At 36.3% G+C, this 23397-nt stretch overlaps 1 protein-coding gene across 6 annotated transcripts in view; it reads right to left on the reverse strand.

Moving 5' to 3' along the window:
- The window catches only part of EYA4 (EYA transcriptional coactivator and phosphatase 4), a 312569-nt gene that overhangs the window by 120824 nt on the left and 168348 nt on the right, over positions 1-23397 (reverse strand). For all 6 annotated transcript variants that reach the window (XM_047758386.1, XM_047758377.1, XM_047758371.1 and 3 more), the window contains one exon: positions 6258-6307. In XM_047758386.1, coding sequence (XP_047614342.1) covers positions 6258-6307 — 50 coding nt within the window. The remainder of the gene's footprint in view (positions 1-6257; positions 6308-23397) is intronic.

A 23397-nucleotide genomic window follows, 5' to 3' on the forward strand; every position in this document is an offset into this window, starting at 1 on the left:
TGGTGCTCTCTTCTGTCAATCTGGAACTAAAAGAGGAAAATCAAGTGGAACTCAATGAACATCTAACATACCAGAATAAGGGCAATAAGAGAGTGGATAACAGGTAGTCCAGGTAATCCTTGACCTTAACAGACAGAAAACAGGCATGAAGAATACATATCCTTATTTTTACCTCTTGCACACAATTTTACTTTTTTATTTTTTAAGGTCAATCTGTCCATGCTCTGTGTATGTTCTAAATGAATACCAAATAGTGTCTGTCTGATCAACGAACAATTCCATATAGAAAGTGCATCATTTGAGAAAGGCTGGTCCAACAAACTGGCCAAACAGAAAGGCACAGTCTGTATCCAAGGAAGCCACAAGGGGATCTGTTGTACTAGATCAGAGGTGAAGTGACAAGAGCCTTAACTGTCACCATGGCATGGGAAGGGGCAGGATAAAGAGATTCAAAATACAGCAGAGGAAAATTAAATACAACTTGATGACCAACCAGATTGGGAAAGAAGAGATAAATAAGTCAAAGATCATTCTCAAATTCTGAGGCAGGGCAACTGAGAGAATTATCACTAGAAAGAAAGATCCTGGAAGAGGGAAGGTAATAATTACAAGGCTGTACAAAGGGAGTTTGAGATGGCTAAGAGAAATCTCTATAAAATTACAGTAGGAATTTTTGGTGACAAGAGACCGTCTAGGAGCCATTGCAAGTTGGATTTGTATATCTGGAAGTTATTCATTCACTTGACAGGTACGTGCTGAGGACCTGCTACTTGTCAGGCCCTGTGCTGTATCCTGATGTTACAATGGAGAGCAAAATAAAGCAGAGATGATCCCTAAATTGTGGAGCTTACAGTGTAGTACTTGAAGCATGCGTTAGTCAAGTGAGACACCAGTGAAGGCATGTGACAGTGAGACCTGAGCAGCTCGCTGGCCAGCAAAGGCTTCTCCAGGTAAGAAGCAGTGAGCAGAGATGTGAAGCATGAGATGAAATTCAGTAGGTGAGCAAAGCTGGGAGGGGGAGGATAGTGCAAAAGGGGAAGGAGCATTCTAGCCTCTGTAGAAGGAGGAGCATGGCTTCTATAAATGCTGATCCTGTGAAACGGAAAGGCTGATTGAGGCTAGAGTAACAGGAAGTGGCCAGATTCTACATGTCATGGGCTACGTCAAGAGTTGTGAACAAAGAGTATAAGGAAAAAATATGAAATGGAAGGAAAGCAAAAAACAATCAAGAAGAAAACCAGGGGATCTGAAGACAGCTAATAATGGAACCAAATCCAAGAAATGGTTAAATAATTCCCTGGCCTCTAGAGCTAGATGGTGGTACTGAAAGAATCTAAGCTTATTGGAGCTACATCTTGAAATTTTCAAGTCTGAGGGAATGCAACCTGGCACTAATAAGTGCTGATGCTTCTTGCAGACAGAATATTGACCCAGATGGACCTTTGATTTGACACAATGAAATACAATGGGTTCCTTTCATACCAAGGAGCCCTCAGCTTTCACTGCTACAAAAACAATAAAGCATTTAATTTTTGGACAAAAAATTATACGCAGATAAACATTTTAGACCTCCGGAATTACTGCAATAATTATTTCACTAGGAAAAAACCATGTATCGTTTAAAAGCTTAACTATAACACTGTCAAACCATGACTACTTTTGAAGGTTTTGCACATAGACATTGAATAGATAAACTTCCTGATTCTCACTTACGTATTATGATATTAAAATGAGATTAATTCCAATACATCCTTAAATGCTGAGGAGTTGTTCTTTCTCTTGATAATTACAAAGTTTAGGAGTTCTCTTGTGGTGCAGTGGGTTATGGATTCAGCATTGTCACTATAGCCCCTGGGGTCACTGCTGTGGCATGGGTTTGATCCCTGGCATGGGAACTTCCACATGCCATGGAGAGCAGCCAAAAAAATTTTTTTAAATTAAAAATAAATAAATAAAAATAAAATCAGTACAGCCGAGGGCACTCGCACCATTACCCACAGAACTTTTTCATTTTCCATATGGAAAAACTATCATCTTAGCTCATGTGCACCATAAGGACTTCCTGTATGTATTTTAATATTTCCTTTAGCTCTCCCTACTGTAATATGCTGGCAGGACTGTGGCCACGATGACATGGAGCATTAACAGCAAAAGAATTGGTATAATTCCTAGAAGTCAGTTCAGAGCTCAACCTCACCAAAATTTTTATTTCCATTTACTCCTTAATTAACAAAACAAGCATATAATACAATCATCTGATTTGAGTTTTATTTTCTTTCAAAGTTCTTGATCTCTTCTGGGTGAAAATGCTCTAACCAGTTAGTGGCCCAAAAAAGGAAAGAGAAACAGAAGTTCACCAAAGAAATCATTCAGGTATTATGGGAAGTATTTTAACATATAGGCACTCTAAGATATTTGCCAAGAATGCAATTAAAAAATGAAATAAATGATTTCCTCACCTCATAGCAGAAATAAAAGGTAGAAGAGTTAAGGAAATGGAGACTCAAAAAATTCTAATTTTACTCACCCAGGAGCTAGCTGTCATATTAGAATTAAACAAAAACCATGTATTTTCAGGGATGGCTTAAATAAGTTCTAAATCTACACAAACAAAGTTACCATGAATATAGAAAAATGTCAAGATAAAAATGACAATTTAATTTTTTGTCTTAAGATGGTCTGCCTACCAACAGATTTAATTCTAGGGTAAGGCAAAGCAGGAGAATTAGTTTTCTCATGTACCCATTTTAAGATGAACGTTAGTTTTAGGAACAAACACCACATTCTTAAAATGATTAGTGACATTAGTGGAAAGTTTAGAAAAAAAGTACCTTTAAGGAATGACAAGTGTTAGTAGATGAAACTATTGCATCTGGAGTTGATAAGCAATGAGATCCTACTGCATAGCACAGGGAGCTTCCTCTAGTCATTTGTGATGGAACATGATGGATGATAATGTGAGGAAAAGACTATATATTTCTCTATATTATATAGAGAGAAATATATATTTCTGCTGACTGGGTACAGCAGAAATTGACAGAACACTGTATCAACAATAATAGAAAAAATAAAAATACTGATCTTAATAAAAAAAAGGAATGTCAGTTTTTCTATGAAGCACATTCTATCCCTTCCCATATGACATTAAGTTCAATACAGATGAATCTGCGAGAACACTGCCCCAAATGTCTGACTTTCAGTATATCCACATTATGTTATTTCTAAGAAGACATTTTTACCTTACTTATATCGTATGGGTTTATAAATTTTCTTTTTTTCCAATCTACCAGTCACATCTGCAGCCCAAGTGTCTCTTTCCGAAAGAGGAATTAAGGCCAAGCAAGACGAATTTGCTGATACACATGTCGCTCCAAGAATTTCCCCTGACAAAGTCCCCACACCCAACTTAATTACTTCCCTACTGTAAAAACACTTTCCATCTGCATTTATTCTAATCTTTTTCAAATCCAAAATCAACACACTATAAAGCTAGCTAAATAAATGAATGATATTAACTTTAGGTTCCAAGTGAGGGAGCATTTTATAAGGCAGTGGGTCTCCAGCTCCCATGCATTTTGTGCTGATACAGTATTTCATTTTTAGCTCAGTTCTTTACTTCAGATTTGTTTATAATAGAATTACCTGACCCCAGGCCTTAAATCTCAGTCTGAATCTCTCTCTCTCCCTCTCTCTCTCTCTCTCACACACACACACACACACACACAGAAAGTGAAGGGAAAAAGGAGGGGAGGAAGAGACAATGTATGAATGTTTGTGGTTCTTAATGAGCCAAAAGGAATGTACTCACATATGTATATGCTAAAGTAATGCTTACCTGATATCTACAATAAAAGCATTTTGATGTGGCCTTTTTGCTATTGCTGTTGGTTAGAAAAACTGAACCTCAGTACATACTTATATAATCAATATTATTTTTGGCATAGCTAATTTGTTGACTAGTCAGTAAGTTATTGTATCCTTTTTGTGCAAAATGTTCTTTAGCATAGCTTTCTTCCTTCTTGATATTCCATCACTGCATTAACTAATGCCATTTGGCACTCCCAGGCCTAGTATCTGTGAATAAACAGACAACCCAAGAATAGCCACCTCTTTCTGTTACTGATACTACCAGGGTGTGGAGATTGTACTTTGCACCAAAAGTTAGGACAGGGGACCAGCCACGATCAAAATGTTTGGGTGACACTGAACCAATAAATGATTCCAGGTTATCCTAAAGGCTTTTCCATCTTGGGTTTTTATAAATAAGGATTGTATTATTTGTTTGTTTTTGATATCACAAAGCTCTACACTCCTTCAAAATTTATTGGCCTAATTTTACCTGTTTATATTATGAGTTAGGAAATTTTTAGAAGCAAGTTATCCACGGCAACCAACTAGTAGCTTCCAGAAAGTAAAGGCATTTTCCAATCAATATATATATTATAATAATGTGTAGTATATAACAGAATAATAAAACATACTTAAAATAATACTTTAAAATCAACTATTATTTATCTTAAAAATACGATTGCACTTTTAAGGCCACATGGGCTGAAGTCTAAACTCTCTCTTTTCCAATTTATTGATATAAATTATAAACACTGCATCAGTTTGGCGGCTGGATTTTTGGTGCTTGTTTAAAATTTGTTTAAGCACAACATTGTCTGTCCAAAATTCCTCAGTGAGTGTCCTCAAGGGTAAAACATTTTGATATGCAATATTAATAAAAAGGATAATCATATTGCTCTGTTTTCCCTACTAACCTTGAGATCAGCTGCTCGCAAAAGTTATCTAATTAGTTAAATAAAAAATCATAGGTGGGTTTCTCACAGAGGTTGGCAAAATAATTAGGAAGGAAATGATGGAATTACTCTGCTCTGTAGGAAAAATTTAATGGTGCATCCATTTCCGAATGCTCCAATAAGCTAAAACTATTTGGTTCTCTTCTGATACATAATCATAAAAGACAAAGACCAAATGTCAAGAATCCTATGTCATATTATATACTTCTGACGATGTAAAAGAAAAGACCACACACAAGCATTTCACTATAATATATATAGGAATTAATTATAGGAATATCTTACTACATAAAACAAAGGAAGATTTAATCAAACTGCTAATGGACTGTATATTCTACACGCTTTCCAAAAGGAACAGATGGTGGTTGTTAACACTGTATCTAGATCTATATTGTTTTACTGTACCAAGAAAATCACTGCAGACATCACAGGCTAAAACGAGTAGGACAAGATAAACTCACCATTAAATACAAATTTCTTTCTTTTTTTTTTTCTGTCTTTTTGCTTTTTCTAGGGCCACTCCCACAGCATATGGAGGTTCCCAGGCTAGGGATCGAATCAGAGCTATAGCCAGAGCCACAGCAACACCAGATCCGAGCGGCGTCTGCATCCGACACCACAGTTCACGGCAACTCCGGATCCTCAACCCACTGAGCAAGGCCAGGGATCGAACCCGCAACCTCATGGTTCCTAGTCAGATTCATTAACCACTGCGCCACAACGGGAACTCCTAAATACAAATTTCTTAATGCAAGAAGCTACATCACTGATATTGTATGAAGGATATGTGTTTACTATTATAATAGTATTTACAATACTTTTACTTACCCTTTTAAAATTGAGGCCTGGATTTTAAAATAAAAACAGTGAAAATGTATAGGCCTAAAAAAGTCTGTTGGGCATCTGGTCCAACCACAAACAACCAAACGGTGCTAAATTCCTGTCTGTAGTGGCCTGACCATGTTATTAATTCATCATTTCTTCAGGCTCTATATAACCACAAAGAGAATGACACATTAATTTTGATTTTTCCAATTTGATACCATCTTCAAAATCTATAGCAACATTTGATTGAAAGCAATTCTAGATTTTTGGTAAACACAGATTTAAAAGCTGTTCAGTTCCTGGCAAAATTTCAGATGTGAATACATTCATTACAAGAAGAGATTAGAAAGAAAAATGAAGGGGAACTTAAAATAATGACTGCTCAGGGAATATATTTTCGGTATTCCCAGAACTGTTTCCACTATTGTTCTTTGAAGGTGACTGCAATTGGTGTCCTTTTTATTAATATTCTGATGAATGGTATCCAAGCCAGTATGACAGATAATGTCCATACAGATAAGTGCTTAAACGTAATGTTTTAAATCAAGTTGTAACCGAAGTATAACATCTTATTAGTTCTTCAAAACTGCAATGTTTCTTAGCGAAGTCTTGGCCTCTATTTTACTGTACCTGGAATTCTGGGGTTCTGGAACATCTGATTCTGTGCACGGTTTCTTTACCTGTAAGAAAAGAATACTAGTTACTCTCATATGAAAATACAACTTCCTCACTCAGGTTCACACACTTGTTAAACTTAAAGTGGATATAGCTCTGCCCACCAAGATCTCTATAAAATACTCCCCACCTTTTACAGCAGCAGCGCGCAGTATTAAATTGTGTATTTCATTATGACCCCATGAACAGCTGCCAAAGGCACTTCCCCAGACTCCATTAGTACGTAAAATGTTCAGCTAAAATAGCCTGGGACCAGCTTAACTAGGAACAAAGAAACCAAAGAACCAGGTTTCCCACTTAGGAACTGGGAAGCCATGCTGTTCTCAATTCACTAAGAAATGTTTTTCCAGTTGATGCTGCTTCTGCCTCCTACGAAAGCGCACAATAATAAACACCAGGTTCTGGGGGCAAAGCACAGTGTTAGCTAAAACATTCACATATTAATTTTCATTTTCTCAATCCAGTGGCTCTGTGTTTTATATATTTCTCAGCATATCAATTAGATTTTGGCATTGCTCACAGACTTCTCATATATATCTGCGGTATATTTTGCAGACAATATTTCACCTTCGTGGTTTTTAACCCACAGAAGGTAAAGAATGAACATAACTTTCATTTTTAGGACATGCTACCCATTTCTGGACAGAAGTGTGTGATATATCCTCTAAAACAAGGCAAAGCACAAATCCATTGCCTTTTACAATTTAGCTTCAAGCACAGATACTTAGGTCTGATTATTATGGTTTTACTGGTACCTTACATGCAGAGTAAACTCCAGAAATTCCTCCGTTAACATGAAGCATAAACAATATATATTCACAACTCCACTGTCATCCACTCTGGGTGGTTACATCGTCATGGTCTATCTACACAACCTTTAGGATCCAGGTGTTTTAACTCCTAATATGTGGCTTGGAAGTGAAAAATAAGTCTATCGAAAATACCTCAGGGGCATATGCCATGAGTGTGAACTGTGATATGAATGGCACTGCTTAAGAATAAATTTTGAATTTTAAAAATACTGTATTGTCCTTCTAGTTCACAAATTCTCTCCTTTTCCGTCTTATACGGATGCTTAAAAAACAAATTTTAAAAATCTATGTCTTTCGCTCTCGATTCTAAGCCTAGGCATTTTATAATCTGGGATGTCAATTATTTGCTTGATTAACTGTACTCTCATCTGCATCCTGTCTATACATTCATATAGTATGAAAATAAAGCTGATTAGCCAAGAGATTATCATCTCTGTCCTATCATATAACATTTTCTATGCTCTTAATATGGAAGTCAGCCCCATGAGACAGAAGGGTCAAGAAATATTTTTGAATAATTTAAAAAAGAAAAGAGAGAAGGGAATATTTTCCCTAAAATGTAAACATAAAATTCACTATGAAACCCACAAAAGTCTATGTCCATTAAAAATATGAAACCCACGGAAGTCTGTCTATTAAAAATTCCAAGAAAAAAAAGAATTAAAAGGGAAAGATATGATAATGAAACCCTTCTTTCCCACTGGTTCTTTTCTATGATTCATCACCAGCATGAATATGTAGAAATCACCTCAAAGTGAATGTCACTTTCTGAAAGATGATGAAACTTGGTGACTGACAAAAAAAGCTCCAGATCACACAGGCAAACTAGACATAAACTCCCAAGTAAGAGTCAGAATGAGACAAGCTTCCTCTGGTTTAAAAAACAAAGTGTTTTTTTGTGTTTTTTTTTTTTTTTGCCATTTCTTGGGCCCCTCCCGTGGCATATGGAGGTTCCCAGGCTAGGGGTCGAATCAGAGCTGTAGCCACCAGCCTACACCACAGCCACAGCAACACCAGATCCGAGCCGTGTCTGCAACCTACACCACAGCTCACGGCAACGCCGGATCGTTAACCCACTGAGCAAGGCCAGGGATCGAACCCGCAACCTCATGGTTCCTAGTCGGATTCGTTAACCAGTGCACCACGATGGGAACTCTTGTTGTTTTTTTGTTTTGTTTTGTTTTTTAAATCTTTAACACCCGTAACTTTACAAAACATCATCCTCCAAATAATTACCTAGAAAGTTGTGATTATTTTAGTCTATTCTCAAAGCAGTAATTGTAATGTCAGAGAACACGTCTACTAATGATTTACTATCTATTATGTGCAGAGTCCCAGGTTCATAGCTAATGCTTAATGAGTATGTGATGAAAGACTGAAGTAGATATAGATATTCTTTTAGGTATTGTTAGAGCTTTGCATTTTTCAAAGTAATTCTTTTCAGGGATTTTATTCATTTCTTCATGGTCAAATGAGAGAAGAATAACATTCAGGATGCCATGACTTCTAAAAGAGAGATCTATACAAGGTGGTGGATGTTCAGAGGACAACTGACCCTACCCAAAGGAAGATGGGAATGGCAACAAAGGAAGTGACTTCTGGACAAAGTCTTAAAGGACATAGGCTTTAAAGACTAAATCTCGAGAGAGGTGGTTATTTCAACATCATAGGATTTGCCACAGTAACCATATTTAAAGACCTTACAAATTGTAAAAAAAAAAAAAATCCTTAATTTAATCTTTGGGAAATGAAGACCATTGAAGGATTTTAAGACACAGACTAGGTAGAGATGGTGCAGAAGACAGTGTAGAAGGGGACAAGCTGAGGACTGAAAGGCAGATAAGAGCCTAATGTAACAAGAGAGAATGTACAGGATCCACCAAAGCAGAGATGGCACTGATTTGTGTATCATTAATCTCTAGCCTTGAATAGATACTCCTTGCTATGGTCTGAATGTTTGTGCCCCTTCAGAATTCATATGTATAATCTTAACTCCCAAAGATTATGAAGTGGGGCCTTTGGGGGGATGCTTAGGTCATGAAAATGGAGGTTTTATGAATGGGATTAATTCTTATGAAAGAGCTCCCACAGAGCTCCCTAGTCCTTCCACCATGCGAAGACACAACAAAGAGAAGTCGTCACTGGCTATGAATCAGAAAGTGGTCTCTCATCATGTACAACCTCGGTCTTGGACTTCTCAGCCTCCAGAACTGTGAGAAAATAAATTTCTATTGTTTATCAACTACCCAGCCTTTGGTATTCTGTTATAGCAACCCAGTGGATTAAGACAATAAGACAGTCTGCAAAGAAATAAAACAAAAAGACAACCTACAGATTGAGAGGAAATATTTGTAAATGATGTGACGGGCAAGGGCTACATTTCCAAAATATACAAACAGTTTATACAACTCAATAAGAAAAAAACCAAATAATCTAATTTAAAAATGGGCAAAGACCTAAATAAACATTTTTCCAAAGGAGAAATGAGATGGCCAATAGGCACATGAAAAGACACTCATCATTGCTAATTATTAGAGAAATCCAAATCAGAAATATAATGAGGTATCATCTCACACCAGTCAGAATGGCCATCATTAAAAAGTTTACAAATAATAAATGCAGGAGAGAGTGTGAAGAAAAGGGAAACCTTTTACATGGCTGGCAGGAATGTAAATTGGTATAGCCATTAAGTTATGGGATTTCCTCAAAAAACTAAAAATAGAGTTGCAATATGACCCAGCAATCCCACTCCTGGGCATAAACACATACAAAACTTATAATTTGAAAAGATACATGCACCCCTGTGCCCAAAGAAGCACTATTTACAATAGCCAAGACATGGACACTACCTAAACGTCCACTGACAGATGAATAGGTAAAGAGGACGTGGTGTGTGTGTGTGTGTGTGTGTGTGTGTGTGTGTGTGTAGATACAGAGATACGCATACACACACACAATGGAATATTACTCAGCCATAAAAAGAATGAAATAATGTCATGAGCAGCAACATGGACAGACCTAGAGATTATCATACTAAATAAAGTAAATTAGAAAGAGATAAACACCATTTGATATCACTTATATGTGGAATCTAAAACATGACCCAAATGAACATCTCTATGAAACAGAAACATACAGACACAGAGGACAGACTTCTGGTTGCCAAGGGGTTGTAAAGGAGGAGGCAGATTGAGAGTTTGGGATTAGCAGTGCAACCTAGTATACACAGGATGAATAAACAACAAGGTCCTATTGTATAGCACAGGGAACTATATTTAATATTTAATATCCTGTGATAAACTATGATGGGGAAAAATATGAAAAAACTATGTACAATTGAATAACTTGGCTATACACAAGAAATTAACACAGCATTGTAAATCAACTATACATCAATAAATTTTTTTTAAAAGTTCACTAACTGAATCATTCAATCCAATGGTGAGAGATGAAGACCTGAATTAAGACAGGGGCCATGGAGAAGTTCTCTTGCAGTGCAGAGGGTTAAGGATCTGGCATTGTCACTGCAGCAGCTTGGGTTGCTACTGTGTCATGGGTTCAATCCCTGGACCAGGAATTTCCATATGTTACAGGCATGGCCAAAAAATAAGACAGGAGCCATGGGGAGAGGTGAGAGGATGGTTTTGATAGATATTTCTAAGATAAAATTGAGAGAATATCATTGCTGATTAAAGCAAAGTATAAAGTAGAATATGACCTTATCTTTTCATCTGTCCTTGAAAAACCTTTGCTAATACCAACAACAAAAAAAGTTAATTTATGACTTCTTTAAAAAAAACTTCAAAAGTTTACCTTCTTTCTGAATTGATGGAAAAAAGCAAGATGAATTATTAAAAAACTGGTATCTTCACATTGTCTTGATCACAGAATTAGAAGCCAAATGAGCAGTTTTACCTAAATTTAAACACACTGTCCCATCTGAGAGATCAACACTTCATTAAATGGTGACCATTTTTTTTATCAGTTTCATTTTTTTTTTGTCTTTTTGCTATTTCTTGGGCCGCTCCCGTGGCATATGGAGGTTCCCAGGCTAGGGGTCCAATCGGAGCCGCAGCCACCAGCCTACACCAGAGCCACAGCAACGCGGGATCCGAGCCGCGTCTGCAACCTACACCACAGCTCACGGCAACGCCGGATCTTTAACCCACTGAGCAAGGGCAGGGATCGAACCCGCAACCTCATGGTTCCTAGTCGGATTCATTAACCACTCCGTCACGACGGGAACTCCCAAATGGTGACTATTGAAATATAAACACTATTAGGAGTTCCTGTCGTGGCTCAGCAGTTAACGAATCTGACTAGTATCCATGAGGATGCAGGTTAGATCCCTGGCCTCGCTCAGTGGGTTGAGGATCCAGCGTTTCCGTGAGCTGTGGTGTAGGTCACAGATGCAGCTTGGATCTGGCGTTGCTGTGGCTATGGTGTAGGCTGGCAGCTCCAGTTCCTAACTGACCCCTAGCCTGGGAACCTCCATATGCCGCGGGTACAGCCCTAAAAAGATAAAAAAAAAAGAAACATAAACACTATTGAAGAATGAATATTCTTGGAGTTCCCATCGTGGCTCAGTGGTTAACGAACCCGACTAGGAACCATGAGGTTGCGGGTTCAATCCCTGGCCTTGCTCAGTGGGTTAAGGATCTGGTGTTGCCGTGAGCTGTGGTGTAGGTTGCAGATGCTGCTTGGATCTGGATCCCACGTTGCTGTGGCTGTGGCGTAGGCTGGTGGCTACAGCTCCAATTCGACCCCTAGCCTGGGAACCTCCATATGCCCCACAAGTGGCGCAAGAAATGGCAAAATGACAAAAAGACAAAAAAAAAAGAATGAATATTCTTATAAAATATGTAGAACCTAGTTATTTAATGACCACTAATTTAGTTATGAATTTATTCTGAAAAAATCTGAAACAGGTAGGCCAAGAAATGAGGCAGAATTTCATGCTCATAATTTAAATCCAAATCTGTTTTCATTAGACATACAAGGAAGTGAGCAAAAAATATGCCAAGAGAAAAAGATGAATAAAGTTAAATATTATTTAATTGCCTTCAATAATGTGAATTTTAACTCTACTTAATGTTATAAAAGTAGCAAAAATCAAAGCAAGATGAAACATAATGAAAAGTTTAACTATTCTAAGAAAATAATTATTTGTATGTCACGAAAATACAAACACTGAATTTTTTTTTCTTTTTTGGCTGCACTTGCTGCATACAGAAGTCCTGAGCCATGGATCAAATCTATGCCACAGCTGTAGCAATGCCAGATCCTTAACCCACTGTGCTGGGCCAGGGATTCAACCCGCATCACCTCTGAGACAATGCTAGACCCTTAACCCACTCACCAAGAGTAGACTCCAAAAACTGATATTTTTGAAGAAAAAGTAATAGCTAAAATATTTGATTGTTGGAGTTCCTGCTATGGCACAGCAGGTTAAAGATCTGACTAGAGCGTCTCAGGTTTATGGAGGTTCAGGTTCATTCCCTGGCCTGGAGCAGTGGGTTAAGGATCCAGTGTTGCTGCAGCTGTGGTGTAGGTTGCAGCTGTGGCACGGATTTATTCCCTGCCTTGGGAACGTCCATGTGCTATGGGTCCGACCGAAAAAGAAAACAAATTTCTGCATGTTTACTATATGCCAGGCATATGCTTATGTGGATATTCCTTTCCCTCCTTTTCACAGATAATAATACTGAAAACTAGAAAGATTGATCTGCAAGTAATGTAGTAAATTTCAAATCCAGACCTCTAAGGACATTTTAACTAGTAAATGTTAAAAACCTAAAATTCATAAACATATATGCCAAACTGTTTAAAATGAAGATCAAAACATACATTTGAAAGTTCAATTTGTATTATGTCATAATGATAAGTGCTGCCATTAATTAGGCAGTTATTCTTTTCCACTCACTGGCTGGACTACGTGTATATGTAATATCACTTAATCTATGAAGACAGGTGTGACGGATGAAATCCTTCTTTTACAAATGAGAAAACCAAGGCTCAAAGAGGTTAAACACCTTGGCAATGTCCCACAGCTAGCACTAACAGGGATGGAATTAGAACAGAATGTTATACAGTAAGCCGTTTCTTCTAATGCGAGATTTTCCAACTGCTTTTATTAGGTTGTTTTAAAATTAAGACCTGAAACTAACATTTTCTGTGGAACAATTTTTGAAGGAGAACTTACTAGTTAATTCTTGCCATACATCAACCATTAAATGAATCTTTTAAATTGGATTAGTGAAGTTTTTAACCAAGCACTAGCAACATGTAAAGCCCATGAGCAAAGTGAAACTTGAGTTTTGAAGAAGTTACCCCAATACTTCTAGCATCTACTGCCACCACCACCATCCTAACAAGTTCAAAGGTGGTCTAATGTAAAAAACAATGTCTCTTTTGTTGTTGTTGCTGTAAGTCTTAGATATCATTCAACAAGGCTTTACCGAATGCCTCATGGTATATGAGGCACCAATCTGGGGATGGAGATGAACTTGACCTAAACAGCCCAGCAAAGGAACCACTAACCACGTGTGGCTCTTTAGAACCTGAAATGCAATTAGTCTGCATTGAGCTGTGCTGTAAGTATAAAAGGCACACAGAATTTCAAAGACTCAGTATTTTTTAAAAAAGGAAAAATACCTCAATATTTTTGATATTGAGAAATGAAATTACATTTAGGTCGACTGGGTTATATTCATTTCTTTGTACTTTTCTAACAAAGCTAAAGTCACAAGTGGCTTAGACTAAATTTCTGTTGAACAGCACTGACTTAGACCAATAAACGCCTGCCCGCATGAGTCGTGCACTCTAAGTAAACAGGTAAACAAAGAATATAATGTCAGCAGCAATGATTGGCAAGAGAAAATAATAGAACAAGGGGTAGGAAACATTGGTCAACAATGTTACATCAGCTAGACAATTATAAAAAACTGTTATTCTTATTTCACCCAATTTACTCTTCAAGTTTTTTAGGCTGTTATGTACAAAAAGTAAGACGAATTGCACTTTTTAAACAAAGCATAAGGAATGTGGGATCTGGTATTGAGAATAATGAATACTTTCAATGTCTGGGAAATAAGTGCAGAAAATATAATCTCTAGAATGTTTTGCATTATGACAATTACATTCACATATAAAAATCACCTTAAAATTGTTCTCATTTTCTAACCACTATGTACTTTGGGAGGCTTACAATTTTTTGAGGAAAAACAGATTAACTCACAGCAAAACTGAAAAGGAAAACAAGTTTCTTTTATGCCATCCACCATCTTCTTAAAAAAGCTGGAACCAATTATTCCAATTATTTTGTATATAATATTGCTGTTTATAAACCCTGAAACATTAATGATGATTTTTAAAATGTAAAGGATGGAATAATGGAAGATGACTTTTTTTTTGTCTTTTTGCCTTTTCTAGGGCCACTCCCGTGGCATATGGAGGTTCCTAGGCTAGGGGTCGAATCGGAGCTGTGGCCACTGGCCTATACCACAGCCACAGCATCGCGGGATCCGAGCCGCATCTGCAACCTACACCACAGATCACTGCAAGGCCAGATCCTTAACCCACTGAGGGAGGCCAGGGATCAAACCTGCAACCTCACGGTTCCCAGTTGGATTCATTAACCACTGAGCCACAATGGGAACTCTGGAAGAAGACATTTTAAAAAGGCCTCTTTGGTAACTTTATTTTGTCTTGAAATTAACTTTAATGATTAAGGCTTAGAATATACTGTACATTGACAATAAAAGATCAATTCTGAAACTATAAATCTAAGATTAAAAACTTCAGAAACTAAAGTTAGCTGATGCAATGAATAACTTCCATATTCCTATGGATGGCATGCAAGATAATCCTTATTTCTTCACCGAACTGCACAGAAAATATAATACAGATTCGAATGCATTACAGTTTAAGGAAAATGGCAGATAAAAAGATAGATATAAAAATAAAATCTGACATAGTGCAGTGGTTTAAGAATCTGAATGCGGTGGCTCGGATTGCTGCAGAGGCACAGGTTTCATCCCCAGTCTGGTGCAGAGGGGGTAAAGGATCCAGCGTTGCCACAGCTGTGGTGTAGGTTGCAGCTGTGGCTCAGATTTGATCCCTGGCCTGGGAATGTCCTTATGCTTCAGGTGAGGCCGTGAGAAAAAAAGAAAAATTTGTTTCCCAAATGCAAATTATATTGTAGGTTATCACTTGCAATACTCTTTGTAAATACAGAATTATCATCAACAATAATTGTCACTTCCATTATACATTTATAAAATCATTATAAATAATTGCTGTTAGAGCAGAATGGGTACCTAAATTTAGTTACTGTTAGGTTTAATTTAGTGAACATAAAAGACTTACTGAGATATCAATTGTTATATGACATTCTTTCACATTTCAAAAACCTAGAATTAGGTCATATTTGAATTTTAAATTACATAATGTAATTTAAATTGTTTTAACATTACTCCAGCTTTATTCTAGAAATGTAAAGTATGCTCTCATTTAATTAGAAGACCCTTTCTAACACATCTTATTTTTTTCAATTAGCTGAACCAGCGTTTGATGTGCTTCCCCCCATCATCCTGTCCTCTAATCAATAGCATTAAATAAATAAAAGTTACTGCCCCATTCTATTTTACTTCAAAATGCACATGGTAACATAACTAAGGAAATATAAAAGTGGGTATATGAATAAATTTTAAAATTGAGTCAAAATAATAATAGTTGGAATGTTTAAGTAAATCTGTATTTTTTGCAAGAGACTTTTGCTGAAAATGATTGTAATGTTTGTTTACTTCATTTTCTAAATATAATATTTAGAAGTTAATACCATTTTAGAACTGAACACAGGACATATACTTTAATGAGATAACCTATGATTATTTGTGCATCCCAGGAAATATAACTAATGTTGAGATCAGGACAGAATTGCTGCACTGCTAGTCCCATGGGGATGCAAACTTAGAAAGACACTACCGACGAAAACATCTCCACATTTCTCCACAAGACCTATTTTACATTTTTTTAGGTATGCTATGATTCAGTTCTTGACATCTAAAAACTCAACGCATTAAAAAAAAAAAACCTTTGGAACACAAGAGTTACCACACAGTTTTTAAAAATATATCTCTGTTATAATATGCCCATAGAAATCTGCACGGCTTTTCCAATGATAAAAAGCTATTTTGCCAAATGGTGGTCGAAAAAATGAAGGTTTTGGTGACACACTTTGTAAAAACCTAAGGATTAAGTAACAGAAAACTATTTTTATAATGTTTCATTTTACCTTACAAACAACAATCTTTCAGCTCTAAAATTCATTCGATTTTGAAACTCTTTTCACAGAGTTAGGGAAGTTTCTTTCCTCCTCTTTTCTTAGTATATCCCTCTTCGACCTCTTTATCACTGCTTACCTGGGCTTTTCCTAGCAACACCAACACAGGCCAAAGTTACCACTTACTTATTGCAAAAGTGAGAGAACCCTACTGCATAACTGGATGTCTGCATCTGCTTCAGTCCAGAGGAAAACTGCCATAATCCTTCTCTGGCTGCTATTCATAGACCAAGTATACAGATACAATTGAATATTCTGTTTTCAACTGCAACAGTAAACAAAATAAACACATACACTAATAATAGCAGGGTCACAGGGTTACTATAAACAAATCCACCACCAAGAACCTGAAGTAGAAATTACTTTACTTCTCTAATATTGGACTGTCATGGGCAAGATCTTACTTGATTTCTGGCCTTTAATGCAGCCTTCCAGGACCCAGGTTTGGGGGAGGGAGGTTATATAAAATTACACACTGGGGAGGAATTATGTTTTAAAGGTAAAAAATCCTATAGGCTATAACTCTTCATCAACTACAACTGTCACAATAGGGTTCAAATTATTTGAGAGTTCATTGCAAGGTTGGATATATTTAAAAAGCAACTTTGTAACAATGACTCAGGGAATCAAAGCATAATTATTTATACAGAGTATATATGTATTAGATCAAATGTCAAACCACATGAGCTTTTAAAATTCTGGAGTACATTTTCTCCTTAGTTATGCTATAGACTTTTGTCACCTGACATAAACTCCACATATACTATACAAAACATTCAGGAAATTTTCAAACTCTTTCTAATGGTATGTTTTTTCATTATTACCCAATAGGGACTATATCAAAGGTAATACAGTACTTAAAATGCCACAAAAGGAACCTTAGGATGCCTTAACATATCATGTTACAGCTCATATGAAAGTTGTTCCTTTTCTAAGTTTCAAAACGAGGCTAGATTGCCATAATACTCAGCATAAATATGACAGGTAAGTGTTAAAATGATTTTTTTTTCTCACAGATGTGCACTATAAACACCTAAGAGATATTTACCTATATATCTTGGTCTTCCTTATACTTTTTAACATGCACTTTGCAGTCCTCAATGTCATAAGACAGATAATATTAAAACAACAAACAGGAAAACTGAATGTGTGACTCTAAAGCAAGAACTAAATATTTAATGAGCACATAATATTAATTGACAGAATCCACTGCAATTAAATTTAAATAGCTGACTCTACTGTACACGTTCTCACTGAACCAGGAAAGAATAAATCCAGTTTTAAATATGAAAATCTGTAGCATGAGATTCCCTCCCATGTAAATGAAAATTTACGAGTTCACACAAATAATGCTTTAAAAATAATCTTAAGAATTGATCCTATTCCCTTAAGTCCAGAAATCTTGCTAATGTTTTTGACAACTTTTTTATATCTTTCAGGGTTTTTTTTTTGTTTTTTGTTTCCCCTTTTTAAGGTATTGGAATGTTTTGGCCACAAGGTTAACAAAAACTTTCCCATTTATCATGACCTGCCAAGCACAACTGGCCCCTAGACAACACAGCCTTCTACCACTTAACAAACTTAGCTCATCTTGGTCGTGAAACATGGAAAAAATTTGACCACAGGCATAGATTAGCCATCATTTGCTTTAAAACATAAATATCAATCACTGTGTAGCACCTAATATTGTTTATCTATTAGGTATAATTGATAACTAATCTTTTGAATTTGAATAATAATTAATATAGAGGTAGTCTGGGGTTTATTAATATATAATTACTGAATTTTAGTAAAAGTTTCTGTTAAAATCTCTCTTAGGTTTGAATATATATATATAAACTTTGAAAAAATATTTTCAATGAATTTTTAAGAACTCTTCTAATGTACACAAAGGTATTACAATAATTCTTTAGGAAAACTGAGAAAATTAGTTTTAACTTTAAAAACAAATGTACATTAGAATGTAAACAATAAAATGACAAAGGCTATTTTAAACGGAACAACATATATCTGAGGATTAATCTGAAAATTAATTTACATATGATATAGATTTCTCTGACACGGCGAATTGATAAAAGAAGTATGAAAAGACAGCTATATTTACAGATTTTGAAAATTTTAAATTATTTACCTTACATTAAAATAGCAACTTTTAAAGAGAAAATCCTAGAGCACTGGCATAGGGTTCTTCATTTTTAAAATTAAACGGCAAACAATAAGAAAAAATGTATTTGCAGTATGCTGCATTTTAATTTTTAATATTCTAGCAACATTGAGTTTCAAAATCTATTCTAAAGTAGTTTTATACTAAAATTCTATCTTGCATAACCATTGTTACATGAAGCTTATAAATCACCTTTCCTCAGGTTTTAATCCTAAAGTGAAATTCTTCATTAACGGAGTTAATAAAACACAGATTGTAGCATAATATACACACTCAAAAACACAACTTCTATGTTTTCTGTTTGAGCAGATTTCCTATCAAAGTAAAGTAACATTTTGAATTACCTGCAAGCTAAGGGCACAAGACAAAACAGTTCCACGTAAAAGACACTTCACACATACAAATAAGTAGTTAAGAAGAAATATCCCATTCACTGTGTAACTCCAGGTAAAAAACAAGCAATTTGTTACCGGGCTTTTTAAATGTACAAGTTGATTCTTTAAATGGAAGTGCAATTTAGTCTGGTAATTTCAAATTTTCTTTGGCCCTAAATATTTGTCTATCATAAAGAATAAAGCATACCCTGCAGTCTCAATATAAAATAGAGCCACACAGTGGTTAAACTCAAGGGTTAAAGAGTACAGGAATTATAGATTAGATCTGTCTGTTGTGACGGTCTCATTCTAGGTAAACCTAATAAATAATTGAGATACACTTACGATTTTTTCCTCTTTGACCTCAATTAAAATGGTTTTCTGAGAGCGGGTTCTAAGGACGATTTATCCTGGTTTCCTCAATACACACTTATGAAGTCATCTGGCTTTTGTATTTCTTCAACAGCTGCATTACCTTCAAAATTGGCTTGTAGTAGTTCCCCAAAGCAAAGTGTGAGACTGCCCCCAACACACACAACCACCTTCCTTCTGCGGGTGGCTGAGTTCAAAAAGTCAGTTCAAAAATTCTAACAATAGCAACTTAGAAAGAACTTGGGGAGGAAAAAGAGAAATCAAAGTAGAGATTTTTAAAGCGGGCTTCCCTCCCTCCCCCTCCCTAAGAAGTTATCACAACACATTATATGGCCATCGGTATTTGCCTTCGTTGCCATTCTTGAGACGTTATAGTTTAGCAGTTTAGGAAATGTTGGGTAAAAGAACAAACAAACGGGCAAAAAGCAAAATCAGGTAGAGCAACATGATTATTCAATTACACAGGATTTCAGAAAACTGTAACCGCAACTGAGGAAAGGAGCAGGAAACTGGATAGTGCTGACCGATGCTCAGTAGACCCTGGAAACCAAACTGGAAAACTTATTGGCTGTGATAATTCATCCTCCCTTTCTTCAAACAGGTCCCCTAAACAATCTCACTCTGGCAGTAAATCAGTTTTCACAGCCACTTAGAATTAGAGGACATTTTCTCCTCCCGAATTGTGTTTTTCTCACAAGAATAATAAAACAGTACCAACAGAGCAAAGCTGCCCTCAACTGTCTTGAATGAAAGACATCTTTGAGACACTGTAATTATTGTGACAGTTACCCACATCTTCGTCCCTTGATGCAGCAAACACCAGTTAGCAATCTTTCTTCATGCGACTCAAAAATACAAAAAAATGTAATTAAATAATTTAAACCAAAGCATTCCACATCAAGGTTTCCAATCAAAACATATGCTCAAGGGCCCATCCAAACACAGGTAAAACCAACTAGAAACTTGAGGCATTTTTAAGAAGTTAAAACTAAAACTTGATCTTACTGCCATAGCTGTAGGGGAAAAAAGTTCCATAAATAGGGGGAAATACTTGTTCTCATAAAAAATATAAAACACTTATCATTGAGATGACTGCATTTGAAATTGAATGAAAAAAATAAATTCAGCACAAAAATTTCAAAGCAGAGATTATTCAGAAAAAGTCTTTCATTTAAATAGCTGGTATTAATTTTTTTAAAAAAACCTGCACCATGCACCTTATTATAAAGGGAAAAACTGTTCAAAGTCAACTATTAAAATTTTCTAATGCAAGTTAATCTAGTAATTATCCATTATTGAATCACCTGCATTTCTCCCACTATTAACATAAGGTAATTACGGTAGTTGAATTTTATGAAGACAAACTGTAGTTACAAGTTGCAGCATGGGTAAACTTGCTCAATTTTTAACTTTTATGTAGATATTTCTTCAGTCATGCCTGTGCTAAAACTGAGAAAATTCCAAACAACTCATTTTACCTAATATTTTTGTCTGAGACAGAACGGCCTATACTTTAATGTATAACTTACCACATTAACACAATAATAATTATAATGCCTCAATCGAAAGCTAAATAGAACTTACCTCATTCAAAGTCCAAAAACCTGAAACTAATTCCAGTTTTATTTGGATGGAAGTTTTGTGTGTGCATGAGTTCGATAGCCAATAAATCCCACTTTCCAGTGTGAATAGGATAAAACCCAGTTCAAAGATTACAGAATAGTCTGCAAGGTTTAGAGTCTCTAACAACATCCATGTAGCCTTAAAAACACCTTGCTCTGCCGTGAACCTCCGGGCACTAGAAGCAGTGCAGTTATTTAGGTTAACTAGGAGGAGACCTGGAGAGTAAACACTCTTGGCTCTGACCAATAGCTTTCCACGCCTTTCTGTTTATAGTAAGATGACTTGCCATCAGAGGTCACCCCCATGAACAGCTCCTGTCTTTTACTGGGATCTAAAGCATTTATCCTGACTCATAGGCTGTCAACCTGCTATCGTGGGGACACATTCATAACCCACTTGTGTAGTTACTTGAAGAGTTTAAATCCTTGCATTAAATTAAAATTCACTTTAGTTTCTTTTGAAATGAAACATTTCTGCAGAAGAAATATCTCAGGGCAAGTCAGGGATCGGTATGCATCTAAATAAGTATTAAATAAGGACCGATACTCATTTAAAGTCCCAACATTTCATGCTTTTTGTTCGTTTGTTTGGGGGATTTGGGGGGTGAGGCAGAAGACTTGTGAGATTTCACTTTCATTATTACATCTCTCCATTCAGCACAAACTTTTCTCCTTCCTCTAAGCACACATATGTACAATGCTGATAAAGTAGAAAGATGACGATAGCTTTTTTTAAATTTCCTTCATTTAAAATGTATTTTTCTTTGAGGTAGAGGAGAAGATGAACACAATTAGGAATGCTTACACTGTATTATCATGTTATGTAAAGTATTTTCTAAAACAAAGCCTTTGATTTTTTTTCAAAAGAGATATGTTAAGTTCTAATGAAATGAAAAGGAAACAAGAAAAGCCAAGTTCAAGAGATAAGGATAATGAAAATAAGTCTATTCTATGGCACTGAGGTTCCCTTTCCTCTAATGCTTTATTTGGGGAAAAAAAATTGTGGGTTTTTTTTTTTTTGAGAAACCAATATTATACAACTTTCCCCTTCTATCCCTTTAAAAAATGCCTCATATCTTAAAAAAAAAAAAAACTAAGCTCATTTCATAAGTTTCTCCTACAATATTTCAGTTTAGCATTTACAAGCAGTATGGGAATTACTGCCTCCAATTTGTCTACATAATTCTGGGATGATTTCTTTTTCTTTCATTTTTCTTGGTCTTCACAGTGTGGCTCTTTGATACAGTCAGGCAAAGGGTTTAGAAAACAAGACCTACAGCCAAGGACTGAATATCTCCTTCCCAGTAATTTGTAGCACAAGTGTTTCTTGAAGCCATTTCATTTCTGAGGAGGAACTGAGCGAAAAGCTATTACCTAGTTCAGCTTTGGGCAGCCCTGCAGAAAGCCCAGGGCCCTTAGGAACTGAAGACGGCGCTCTCTCCCCACAGTCTCAGCCACGGATGCTGCAGCTGAGAAACCAGGTAACGTGCACATCCCACCTGCAACACGTGTTCATTCAGATCAGGTTTTGATGCCATTGCAATACTTAACTTGCCAGAGAGCTACTGGTCCTATTAGAGTTAATAAAATGTGTTAATTATTTTCGAGACCTCATTTTTGACAGATTCAGTTCTTTGACCCTCGTATGGTTAGGATCATTAAACGCACCGTCTTCTTTGCAGTCGAAATGTCTTAAGTAGTTAGAGCTTCCTGAGTGGTGTGGTAGAGATCAAAGGTTTTAAGTTCAACAGACTATGCTTTCTGAGCTGGCTACATTTTTTAAAGGAGATTTTAAGTCACTGAATATTTTCTAAACTCTTAGCTCAAGAAACATTCATTGAAGCAAAAACCTATGTCTGTTTCTATTACAACAGAGACCTAACAAACCATACCTAAAACTCTGAGGAGAACAAATCAGTTCTTCATAAATTAAAGAAGGTTAGCTGGATGGTAATTTTCTTTCCCAGTCACAGTGAGGAGTAGGGGGAGGGCAATAAGCCCCCTGTGGTGAAAACTTGTAGATAAGGGAAATATAAACATGAAAATAAATACCATTTGCAGTTTCAACGCTTAAGGAGCACAGATAACTACGTTTTTTTCTGATGAGAAATCTAATCTTCCTCTCAGCTTATATCAGGACATCAAATTGTTCCTAGTATCATAAAAGTAATTGGTATACCCTTACTTTTTATTGCTATATCTATAGAGGAAAATCACGTTGACGGTTTTTTAATAACTTTTTTTTTTGACTACACCCACCATGGAAGTTCCCTGGGGCCAGAGTTCGAATCTGTGCCACAGCTGAGACCCACACCACAGCTGAGGCACCACCAGATCCTTAACCTACTGTACCAAGCTAGGAATTGAACCTGGAACCTGCGCCTCCACAGAGACAATGCTGGTTCTTA

The sequence above is a fragment of the Phacochoerus africanus genome, chromosome 2 (assembly GCF_016906955.1).
Source record: "Phacochoerus africanus isolate WHEZ1 chromosome 2, ROS_Pafr_v1, whole genome shotgun sequence".
Taxonomy (NCBI): Eukaryota; Metazoa; Chordata; class Mammalia; order Artiodactyla; family Suidae; genus Phacochoerus; species Phacochoerus africanus.